This window comes from Hippopotamus amphibius, chromosome 4 (genome assembly GCF_030028045.1).
Source record: "Hippopotamus amphibius kiboko isolate mHipAmp2 chromosome 4, mHipAmp2.hap2, whole genome shotgun sequence".
Classification (NCBI taxonomy): Eukaryota; Metazoa; Chordata; class Mammalia; order Artiodactyla; family Hippopotamidae; genus Hippopotamus; species Hippopotamus amphibius.
Genome location: NC_080189.1, coordinates 177,650,400 through 177,662,724, shown reverse-complemented (window position 1 = coordinate 177,662,724; position 12,325 = coordinate 177,650,400). Strand labels below are relative to the sequence as shown.

General features: G+C 46.3%; 1 protein-coding gene across 1 annotated transcript; it reads left to right on the top strand.

The window, feature by feature from the left end:
* Window positions 1-313: 313 nt before the first annotated feature.
* On the top strand, window positions 314-11,767 carry SERPINA11 (serpin family A member 11). Its single transcript, XM_057732733.1, has 5 exons — window positions 314-466; window positions 3,538-4,183; window positions 6,136-6,409; window positions 9,606-9,753; window positions 11,423-11,767. The coding sequence occupies exons 2-5, from the start codon at window positions 3,541-3,543 to the stop codon at window positions 11,624-11,626; spliced, it is 1,269 nt and encodes a 422-aa protein (XP_057588716.1). The 5' UTR covers window positions 314-466; window positions 3,538-3,540; the 3' UTR covers window positions 11,627-11,767.
* The last annotated feature ends 558 nt before the right edge of the window (window positions 11,768-12,325 follow it).

Here is a 12,325-nt window from a genome sequence, read left to right as displayed (position 1 = left end):
AGAGAAGAAAGAAAGAAAGAAAGAAAAAGAAAGAAAGAAAAGAAAGACAGAAAGAAAGAAAGAAAAAGAAAGAAAAAGAAGAAAGAAAGAAAGAAAGAAAGAAAGAAAGAAAGAAAGAAAGAAAGAAAGAAAGAAAGAAAGAGAAAGAAAGAAAGAAAAAGAAAACTGCCTGGAACACACAAAACACCAGGAACGGATCAGTAACCACTGCATCACGACCCTCTGCCATCACCATCAATATGACAACATCCTCAAACCGAGCTGGGCCCAGAATCACAATTCACTTTGTAGGACAGGCCAATAGGACGAAAACTTTGAAGAAAAGGTCATTTCCTGTCTTCATACCGGTTCCAGGAATTGACCTGACAAATATTGACTCGGCTGTCATGATCTTCAAACACTTTTCCTGTGGGTAGGAGGCAGTGCAGTGCTGAAGACCCAGGGCCCCCAGCCGAGGGACCTTGCTGTGAGTACCACGCTTGTGTCTGAGATGAAGGCGGGGGTGGCAGTGCACTTTCTCTCTCTCTCTCTCTCTCTCACTCTGGCAGCGTAAATGGGAGAACTGAGTCCCCTAAAGGAAAAACGCGATGATGAACTCCTTCTAAGCCTTGAAGTAGGAACTTCAGGTTTTAAATCACATTTTATGAATAACTTGGCCTTTAAATTTTTTGAGGAAGAAACTCCCAGTATTTCTCGAAATTAGATAAGAAAATGGAACTATACAACCCAAAGCAAAATGATAACATCGTTGTAGCAACTTTACCTGAAACTCTGTTCTATGAAAAAGTGACGTTTCAGGGGCCTGGTCTGGAACCTGAACCATGCTTCTGTCACTTAGCATGTGTTTGTCTCGGCCCTGAGGCTCGGTTTCCCCATGGGTACAACTGGGATAATATTAGCAAGGTCTTCAGGTTCTCATAAGGATTCAATGAAAAGACATGAAGTGAGTTTTTCTACACTGGGGCGCTGCTAGCATGTGGGATGGACCATTCTTCTTTGCCTGTGACTATTCTGGCATTTCCAGAACTTACTTGCTCCCACTATGCTAATGGTAGCTCCTCCTTCTCCAGACTTTGAGATGATGCAAAATACCATCCCCTCTTCCCACCCATCCCTCCCCCTGCATTTGAGAACAAATCTGGCTGGAAACCAGTGATACAATGTAGCTAATATCCCCATCACAAAAGAAACAATGAAGAGGGATAATATAATTCATTCATGGAGTTCTGAATTTTCCTCTGAGATCTTTCTGGAAAAGGAATAAATTGGGTGTAACTACATCCAGCCTCAGTAGAAAGGAGTGAAAATTAACACTGCACACTTCCTATGTGCCAGGTGCTTTATACATTATATTACATTTTATAATCCATGAGCAACCCACCCCTAGAAGGTAGGCATTGTCATTTGCGTTTTGCAAATAACACACTACAGTTCAGAGAGCTTCCTTTACACACAGTGATAACCCAGTGATTTAACTGCAGAGCCTTGATTCAAACCCAGGCCGCTGGACTTACAATTCAGTCCTCTGGGAAACAGATCCTCTGAAGTCTGGGTATCCTGGGGGTGGGGTAAGTAGAAAATGGTGGTGAATTCATTGGGATAAAAAGAATAAATCGGGAATAGTTTTATTACAGCTGTATTTCTGATTTTTCCAGGAACAGACCAATTTTTATTTTGTTCTCCTTCCCAATATGAACAGAAACTAAACGGGCCTACACCAAACTGTCCTGGAGGGGGTAGGACGTGGCGTTGGGAATTTGCCTGAAGTACTTTGACCAGCAAACCTGTTTCAACATAACCGATAACGAGGCTCCATTCGTCCCTCCCAATAACTGGCCCTGGGGGTTTGGTCGGGTATTTAGGGCACCAGGCGCTATAAATCATCTACAAAAATATGTAAGTGGCCCAGAGATCATTGCTTTGGGAGAAAGGTATTAAAGGTGCTGATTAAGACACAAAATTTATAAGATCAGATGAACAACAAGGATGGGGTGGTTAGCTGTGGGCAGTCGCTGCAGCATGGGACAAAGGAAGGGTCCGTTTTGAGCGGAGAAAGGGGACAAGACTCCTAATGGAGGACAGCAAAGCGGGGGATGGGAGTCTGTGTGTGTGCTCGGTGTGCACGTGGGGATGTGTGTGTGACAAGCATTGTCTATACTGCAGCTTCACCTCGAGCTGGAGCTTCACTCCCAACCCTGAAGCACTTTGACCCCCTAGGGGTAGCACAAAGGCTCTTCCGGTGCATTTTATAACTTAAAGCGCAGGAGCTATATTGTATTTGTTTCCTCAGGCTGCCGTAACAAACTCTGCCCAGCTTAAACTACAGAAACTGATTCTCACAGTTCTGAGGACTAGGAGTCCAAGATCAAGGTGTCGGCAGGGCTGGTTCCTTTTGAGGCTCTGGGGGAGAGTCTGTTCCAGGCCTCTCTCTTTGCTTCTGGGGGTTTGCTGGCCATCTTTGACGTTCCTTGGCTTGTAGAAGCATCATGGTGATTGATCTCTGCTTTCATCTTTACATCTCGTTCTCCCTGTGTGTGTGTGTCCAATTTCCCCCTCTTATAAAAACACCAGTCATATTAGATTAGGGCCCATATCATCCTCATATTAATTAATTACATCTCTATGACCCTATTTCCAAATAAGATTACATTCTGACCTACTGGGTATTAGGACTTCAACATCTGAATCTGTGGGGTGGGGGAAATAATTTAACAGATATCTTTCCTTAACCTCTCCATCAATGAAGATACAGGTTTCAGCCCCTGCACGTGACAAGAGGTAATTGAGATAAGTTTGATGGAGACAGAGTTGATCTCTCTCGTCTCTCTCCCACCCTCAGTTTCCACCCATCTTGCGGCTTTGCCACCCCTCATCCTCATGAGCTGCCCCCACCCACAAGGTCCCCAAGGCTGATCATCACATCCACACTCCAGCTAATGGAGATCAGAAGAGTGGAGGGCACTCCTCCTTCTGGGTGACCCTGGCCCAGGCGTACCTCACATTATCCTCTCCCCTCCAGTTGGCAAGATTCTACCTAATGGCCACACGTAGGTGCAGGGGAGGCATCTCTCATGTCACAGTGTCCTGACCATTTGTTCTGTAGTACTGAGGGTCACCCCAGACGTTAAAAGTTAATGAATGATTGGAAGAATGATTGTAAAAGAGAAAGAAAAAAAGAAAAGGAAGGAAGGAGAGAAGGAAGGAAGGAAGGAAGGAAGGAAGGAAGGAAGGAAGGAAGGAAGGAAGGAGGAAAGATTGATGCAGGGAGAAAAGACCATGAAAATTTTTTGTTTCTTTTTTATAGTCCAGAAAAATCAACAAAATCTTATAGACAAATCAATATGTAAAGCAGGCAGGGGGCTGCTGCTCTGGCTGGAGCCTGGGGGAAAGTGCCTGGGGCCCGCTGGCTCACCCCCACCTCACCCTCTACAGTGCCCTGCCTGTGTCTCTGTGGGACCGGTTTGGATGGGAGATTTGCTGTGTAAATGTGGGGTGCCATTAAGAAGAAGAATGACATGTTCACCATCTTGCTTTCAGAGGATGGGGCCAGCGTGGTTGTGGCTGCTGGGAGCGGAGATCCTGGCCTCTGTCCACTGTCAGCCCTTTTCTGCCCATGGAGATAAGAGCCTGGGGGTGCCTGAAGCCCGCCGTGGTCAGCTCTCAGAGCCCCTCCCTGCCTACCACAAAATCACACCCACCATTACCAACTTTGCTTTCCGTCTGTATAAGCAGCTGGCAGCAGAAACTCCAGGAAACATCTTCTTCTCCCCGGTGAGCATCTCCAGCACCCTGGCCCTGCTCTCTCTGGGGGCTCAAGCGGACACCCCCGCTCAGATCCTGGAGGGCCTTGGCTTCAACCTCACGGAGATCCCAGAAGCTGACATCCACCGGGGCTTCCAGAGCCTCATCCACACCCTTGACCTGCCCAGCCCCAAACTTGAACTGAAAGTGGGCAACTCCCTATTCCTGGACAAGCAGCTGAAGCCTCAGCAGCACTTTTTGGACAACATCAGGGAGCTGTATCGGGCTTTTGCTTTTTCTGCCAACTTCACAGACTCCAATACAACTAGGGGTCAGATCAACGACTACGTGAGAAAGCAAACGTACGGGCAGGTTGTGGACTGCCTGGAGGAGTTCGCCCAAGACACGCTCATGGTTTTCTTGAATTACATCTTCTTCAAAGGTGAGGGCTGGCTTGGGCTCCTCCATCTCCTGCCCTGTCCCTAAAAGGCACCTATCTAGAAGTCTCCAGCCTTTTCTTCTGGAAGTTACCTCCGTATATTTAAATAATGGTCTTACATGACGACTTATTTTTTTCTTAAATATTTATTTACTTATTGGCTGCATTGGGTCTTTGTTGCTGTGCATGGGCTTTCTCTTGTTGCAGCGAGCAGGGACTGCTCTTTGTTGTGGTACGTGGGCTTCTCATTGTGGTGGCTTCCCTTGCTGCAGAGCACAGTGCTCAGGCTTCAGTATTTGTGGCTCATAGGCTCAATAGTTGTGACTTGCAGGCTCTAGAGTGCAGGCTCAGTAGTTGTGGTGCACCGTGGTATATGGGATCTTCCCAGACCAGGGATAGAGCCCATGTCCCCTGCATTGGCAGGCAGATTCTTAACCACTTAGCCACCAGGGAAGTCCCTTATATGACTACTTCTTAATTTATCAATATTTGATTTCTTTTGCCATGTTTTTTCTATTCTACTTTTATCCTGATTTTTTAGTACAATTTATACTCAATTTCACTTTTCTATTAATAATTCATTTTTTGAGAAACATTTTATTTTTTATAATATTGCCTATTTCAAGCCTGCAGAAATATGCAGAGAATGATATAAAAACCACCATGCACTCCCCCATTAAGAATTAACAAATATTAACATTTTGCCATTCATTTCAGATTTTTACTTTTACTTAAATGTAATATTGCAGATACAGTTCAATTCCTTTTTAAACTTTCCCTGGTCCCATTTGCCTCCCTCCATCCCTCCCCAGAGGCAACCACTATCCCACGGTTGCTGGGTATCCTTCACACCCGTGGGTGTGAGTCTGAATTATCTTTGATTCTCCAGAGTCTGACACAGGGTCAAGGATGTTTTAAATGTTTACTGAATGAATGATTTCAAGTTAAACTTTGGTCTCATGTTTAAGGCCTAGGAATGTTATTCATTCATTCATTCAAAAACATACATTAAGTACTGACTACATCATAAGGACTTTGCTAGCCTTTGGGGGAAATCTATGAATAAGATAGAGTTTTCCCACTCTTGTGTAGCCACAGTCCCATGTGAGTTGTCAATAAGTAAAAAACACAATTACAACTTAGTGGGAAAGTGATGCTCTACTTGGGTAGGTATGGATGCCCTGAAGCTCTTGAAAGATACAGCTTTCCAGACTCAGGGAATGAGGGAAGGCTTCCTGGAAGAGAATGCATCTAAGTTGAGACATACAGGATGAGTTGAACTGACTCTGGCAAAGAGGCTGTGGGAGAAGTGAATGGAAGAGGGTTCAGGTTGAAAACACAGTATGTGCAAAGGTCCATGGAAAAGAATTACCATTCCATTTTCAAGAAACAAACAAATTTAGTTGGACTGGAACATAGAACACAGTAGAGGAATGACTAGGTTGGAGTGCTGAGAGTTGCAATAAAAAGCTAATCAGGGGCTATGTGGAGACCCTAGACTTTACCTTAGGATCCCAGAATCCTAAGATGTAGTGACACGATCATACCTGTTTTAGAAAGTTCAGTCTGGCCACAATCTGAAAAATGATTTGGAGGAGAGTAAGGGTAAAACAGAGACAAGTTAGGTTCGTGAAATGGTTCAAAGTAAGACGGTGGCCTCAAATAAAGTTGTGACTTTGGAGACAGAATCAGCAATACTTGGTCATTGATTGGGGGTGGCCATGAGGGACAGGATGAGCCAGTCCCTCCCCCTGTCATCAAGATTGGTGCTTTCAGGAGGTCAAGTCAGGAGGTGGTTGTGGGTGGACATTATAAGTAGAAAGAGAGAAGCTACTACACACGTACATAGGACTGTGACAGATTCTGCATCCCTACCAGTGTGGTTTAGTGTATAATCCCCCAGGCTTGTTCGCTTAGAGTATGCTCTCATGGTTTTGTGGGGTTTGTGTCCTAAGCCAAGTGGAAACATCCTTTCCATCGCTACCAGACCCAGAAGCAAGAGAGCTTCTTTGTGGATGAGAGGACCTCCCTCCGCATCCCCATGATGCACCAAAAGGAAATGCACAGGTTCCTATACGACCAGGAGGTGGCCTGCACCGTCCTCCAGCTGGAATACAGCGGAAATGCCCTGGCCCTGCTGATCCTCCCTGACCCGGGGAAGATGGCACAGGTGGAGGCCGCTCTGCAGCCAGAGACCCTGAGGAAATGGGATCGGTTCCTCCTCCCCAGGTAAGTGCCAGAGCGGAAGGACTCTGGTCAACTTTGTTCAAGAACTCGAGCAGGTCCTGATCAACTCCAATGACAAGACCCTAAGGCCTGCTTTGGCTCACTGCCCTGCCAGTTAACCAACGGTGTGATCTTGGGCAATTCTTGGTCCTTTGAGCCTCAGATTTCCTCAAATGTAAAATGGGGCCATAATAACCACCACATTGGGCTGGTTGGAGGATTACTTGAGTTAATATATGTAGAATATGAGAGTGCAGGAGAAATGCTCACAGGCGTTCATCATTCTTATCCCTTCTCAGACATCTTTCTGCCTTTCCTCTTCTCTTTTTCTCCAAATAATAATTTGCTGCCAGAAGGTAGGTAAATGTAGGCAACACATCAGATCAATGACAATTATTACAAATAATTATGACCCCCACAGAACAGTGGGTATTTCTTAAGAGTGCCTCTTTTTTAATTAAAACATTTCCTAAAGAAAGTAAATACCAAGAAGAGCATTGTAAAAATCAAAATGCCAATTGCCGGCTTGGGGGAATCTCTACCTACCTCCTTCCATCTCACTTGCTTTTTGGGTTCTGGTTTTCTCACGGTGGTTCTAGCCTTTTCTGGTTTCCCTAAAGCACATACTCCAGCTAGCCCATTCTTGAAGCACATCTTCCTTTATGGGGCACTCTGGGATAAAATCAGTCCTCAAGTTCTTGTTACCTTTTGCTGGATAACAAGCCACCCCAAAACGGAATGACGTGGGGAAAAAGAAACCTATCTGGTGTATCTCTCAATTCTGTGGGTGGGCTGGGTTCAGCTGGGTGGTTCTCACATGGGGCTCTCAAGGATGGAGTCACACGGTGGCCAGGGCTGGAGCATTGACGACTGCTCCACTCGGATGTCTAGAGGCCAGGCTGGCCAGCTGGCTTAGCTAAGGGCTGAGCACACACCTCTTTCTCTCTCTCTGTCTCCGTGCAGCATCTCCACGAGGCTAGCTTGGGCTTCTGCACAGAAGCTCAGCACAGTTGATATTGTTATATGACAGTTCATGGTTCTAAGAAGGAGCATTCTAAAAACCAGGAAGTGAAGGCTCCTGCTCCCTTAAGGCCTGGGCCTGGAAATTAGCCAGTGTCATTTCTGCCATATTCTATTGGTCAGAGTATTCACAGAACCCACCAGATTCAAGGTGAGGGGCGGGGGAGTAGCGTATAGACTAAACTTTTTATTTATTTATTTATTTATTTATTTATTTATTTATTTATTTATTTATAGCTGTGTTGGGTCTTCATTGCTGCATGCCAGCTTTCTCTAGTTGTGGTGAGCAGAGGCTACTCTTCATTGCAGTGCATGGGCTTCTCATTTCAGTGGCTTCTCTCATTGCACAGCATGGGCCCTAGAGCACGCAGGCTTCAGTTGCTGCAGCACGTGGGCTCAGTAGTTGTGGCTTGCAAGCTCTAGAACGCAGGCTCAGTAGTTGTGGCACACGGGCTCAGTTGCTCCGCAGCATGTGAGATCTTCCCGGACCAGGGCTCAAACCTGTGTCTCCTGCATTGGCAGGTGGATTCTTAACCACTGCGCCACCAGGGAAGTCCTAGACTAAAGCTCTTGATGGCTATCTTTAATCTACCATCACCACCTGGTAGGCATCAGTCACCTTCATGCCCACAGGAGCCTTCTCTAAACACCCCAATGACATTGAGGTATCAAGGATAGAGAAAGGGTGTTTTGTGTTTGGGTAGAGATTCAAGTACCAAATAAAAGAGATACAGGTCAAGAACAGAAGCCAGGATTTAAAGTATTATTCCTGTTTTCTGTGAATCTACAGAGCTGTGGTCAGTTTCTGATTCCAGTCCCATATTCTCAAGCTCCCTTGCAGTGAACGGCCCCTTCTCCCACCACAGGAGTATAGAATAGTACTATAGAATCTTCTAGACCAGTAGGTTTTCCCTTAGGAAGGATCTGTTTTGACCTCCAACTTTGACCTTCCAAAATCAGAACCAACGCAAGTTATTTTTCTAAACCTCTGATGCTCCCTGCTAACATTTCTTGTGCCAGAGAGTTACAATATCATGGCAGCAACCGAATGGGCTTTCAGACGTAGAAAGCTCAGGCTGCCAGGTTTCCCTCCATTCGGCTGTGAGAAAGGCTAGTGGGCCCAGGAGCATCATGCTTCCTGGTAACTCCATTTCTTCATTTATACCGATTGAACACCTACACTGTGTTGGGCTCTCTGCCAGACCCCCTTCAGCTAGACTGTACTCAAAACCCCCTCCACGGTGGGGCCTGCCCTCCAAGTTCTACCTGTGAAAAAATTATACCAAGTAAGCCCTGTTTTCTGTTGTCCAGATTTGTTTCCTTTTTTCACCATTCGATCCCAGACGTCCAACTATCTCTCACTTCAATTAGACCTCTGTACTTTCATATTGGCCCAGGAGTGAAACCAGTAAAAATACTCTAACCTGCATTAGCACCTCTAATCTGAATTCATTTCAGGAAGGAGTTTCCAAGATGGTTATTAACTAACCAAGCTTGCAGGTGGCAGACAATAATTTCAGAAAAGAATAATCCCAGGAAGAAAGGGACACATTTTCTCTGGGTTAAAAGAAACTTGTGAACGTAACACAAGAAATACGGCAATCTGATGGCAAAGGCATGACGGTAGCAGGAGGAAGAGTTATTGAAAGAGTTGCGCCCTCACTGTACACGCATGATCTGTCATCAGATCGTCAATATCCCCTGAAGTGCAGACAGGTGAGAGATGGTGTAGCTTCTCTTAGGGGATTGCCAGTAGATGGATTTAGGATACAGTTCAGAAACTGAACCAACAGAACTTGCTGATGAATCGAATATGGAGGTGGGACAATGTTAACAGTATTTAACTTCCACGCTTACTACATGGCTTTGATCAGTGAAGCCTTAGAAACCTAATTCAATGTCTGGCACCTAGAAAGCCCTCCAGAAATGTGACAAAGATGAAGACCTATGGCTGTGCCAGGAGTCTTCTCAGATCCAGACACAGACACTCTATGAGGTCTAAAGAGATGGAGGCTCTGGGCCATGGAATGTCCTGGCATAGCAGGTAGTGTCACGAGAAGACTGGTACCCCCACTCTGGGAAGCACATCTCCCTCCCAAACCTCAGGCTTCCCACAGATAGGGCAAGAGCAGCACGGATAACAAGACAGCAGCGCTTCTCCGTCTGATTCTCTCCCCAGCTTGTTGGATTTGCATTTGCCAAGGTTTTCCATCTCTGGAACATATAACCTGGAAGAGATACTTCCCCGTATTGGTCTCACTGACTTGTTCAACTTAGAAGCTGACTTCTCCGGAATCACTGGGCAGCTCAACAGAACTATCTCCAGGGTAAGGTGGTGAACGTGGATGCATGTGTTGGCCAGTGGGGAGGGGGGTGTTTTTTCTCCTTTGACATAAGGAGCATTTGCCCCTTTTTTCTATTCTGGTTCTTTAATATCACAATCTTTAAGCCTTCTTTTCATGGGCAGCTCCCTTTCCACTCTCCTTTCTTCTAGACGTCTGTGTTCTTCAAAGAAGGAATGCAGTCTTGAATAGAGTACATACGCATCCATGGAGCCAGAATTTCCCCAGCTGTGGGACTAGCCTTGTTTTTATCCCTCAAACCTCCTCCATGGGCAGGCAGCGAGACCCTGCCTGCCTCTGTTATAGCTGTAGAGAGTAGAGGGCATGAACAAGAAGTATATCCATCAGCTTTGCTGCAGTAACAAACCATCCACAAATCTCAGTACCTTATCATCACAGAGATTTATTACCTGTCCATGTGACATGTCTCTAGAGGTGTATCTCTACCATCTGGCTACAGATCTACTTCTCCCATCTTCTTCTATCTAGAATGTAGGTTAAAGGAGAAGCTTCTATTTGGGAAATGTCATTCTCATAGCAGTGGGAAAAAAAAGCAGAGAAAATGTGCAATGTCTCTTAACAAGTCTCCTCACCCCAGCCTCTGTCAAGGCCACTCACATGCCATTGGCTAAGTCAAGTCCCACAGTCAAGACCGCCATCAATGCCATAGGCTTGTGCTCTCCTGCAGGAGGCACTGCAGGCCACAGGGCATGGGTGAGGGCTGATGACATCCTACAGGGAAGGAGAGTTCATATTTGAGAAGAATAATGCAATTTTCCATAGAGGGGAAGAAAAAAAATACCCTTCACTGTTCTTCTGTTATCTTCCTAAGATAGAGGCATTTTCAGTTGAGCCTTTATTAGAAATTTTGTAAGGAAAGTTTACTGTCTTTGATTTGGGGAAGACCAGCTGAGATTTGGAATGTGAAACCAAGGAACAAGGACGTGGTCTTGTATGTGTGTGTGTGTGTGTGTGTGTGTATGTGTGTGCGCGCACATGCATCCACTGTGGAGAAGGTGAACAAGGATGAAAAGAAATAATTTAGCCTTTTATAGAATTTCTTCCACAGTGACCTTAGATGTTAGATTTATCTCTTCATAGACCTTTTTGGAAATGAAAGAGATTGTCAAGACCAAAGGTTTTCAATTTTATTTTATTTAAAGCCTCAGAATCCTTCTTAAGGAGTTGTGTGAAAATGAGGTTTTTTTAAAATAAGAATTCTTTTCACAGAGGCCAGTAGAGGGCTCAGCGCATCAGACAACCTGGTTTAGCTGAGCTCATTTTGAAAACCATTGACTTAGGCTAAGCAAGACATTTTAAAGATGAGAAAACTGAGGCCTAGAGAGGGCAAATGCAGCTCATAGCAGAAAATGGCACTCAGGGCTGTGCCACATGCACCCAGGTGCTTGGGAAATGTTCCTAAAAGTCACTGTTGGGTGTTTGCAGCCTGGTGCATGCTCAGGTAGCCCTCAGCCCAGCCCAGCTCAGGCCCATCTGTCTCCCCATCAAAATAAAGGCTGGAGCTGCCTCCTGGGAAGGTGGGGCTTGAAGAGGGTGACTCCGCCTCCATCTCCCTAGTGCCGCAAGAGGTGGCATTGGCCCCCTCAAAGCACCCTGACCTGATGCTGTGTCTGCCCCTTTTCTTTCCTTCTAGGTGTCACACAAAGCAGCAATGGACATGAGTGAGCGGGGAACCGAGGCAGGCGCGGCCTCCGGCTTCCTCTCCCAGCCCCAGTCTCTGAACGCGACCTCGGCCCCACATGCCCATTTCAACCGGCCTTTCCTGGTGCTCCTTTGGGAGGTGACCACCCACAGCCTACTTTTCCTGGGAAGAGTCGTCAACCCAGCTGCTGGGTGACCGTGATGGGATGCCAAGGGGTGTCCTATCCTCTCCCTGAAAAACAGGAGGGCCAGCACCAACCTGCATCTCAGGGCTGCTGTGAGGACCAGTTAATCAGTGTGCAAGGATGCTAATAAAGTGGACCTTGGGTTTTGTGAACGGTGAGGGGTGATGCTTACGGGATGGGGGTGCAGTGGTCAGCACGCAGAGCAGCGGTTTGCGATTCACTCTACAATCGCCTCCAATCTGGTGTCAATCGTGGTTAGAAAGCTGGAGATGAGAAGAGCCTCAGATTATCACCTCCCCAGAGACGTCCACCACTGTTGCCCCCACTGCTGATCTCTCCTGAGTGTCCTTTGGATAAAGGTCCTAGGAAAAGGCATAAAGGACATCAAGAGGAATAAGCGAGTCTTCACAGTGGCCGATGTTGGCTGTGCAGCAAAGTGCTGTGTCCTGAAATGTCACTGCCTCGATGTCAGGAGTTAGTTCACCTTGAGAGGAGATTGAGGCCAGGGCAGGGGCTCTAAGCCAAGCTCCATGAAAAGAAGGGGGTGAGGATGCACCAGTGCAATAATGGGCCAATCCAGAAATGGAGGTCAAATGCCCAAGGACAACCCCAAGATCAAAGGAAGCGGAAGGGTCGACGTGTCCTGGTGAGACAGTGGGCTTAAGGCACGATCTTGGTCAGTGGGATGAATCTGGGGACACTATTCAGAT

Bases quoted from the DNA above. Each gene is read 5' to 3' on its own strand.
- SERPINA11 (XM_057732733.1), top strand. From the start codon at position 3,541: ATGGGGCCAGCGTGGTTGTGGCTGCTGGGAGCGGAGATCCTGGCCTCT. The intron at 4,184-6,135 runs GTGAGGGCTGGC...TTGTGTCCTAAG, and splicing joins GAATTACATCTTCTTCAAAG to CCAAGTGGAAACATCCTTTC. The intron at 9,754-11,422 runs GTAAGGTGGTGA...CTTTCCTTCTAG, and splicing joins TCAACAGAACTATCTCCAGG to GTGTCACACAAAGCAGCAAT.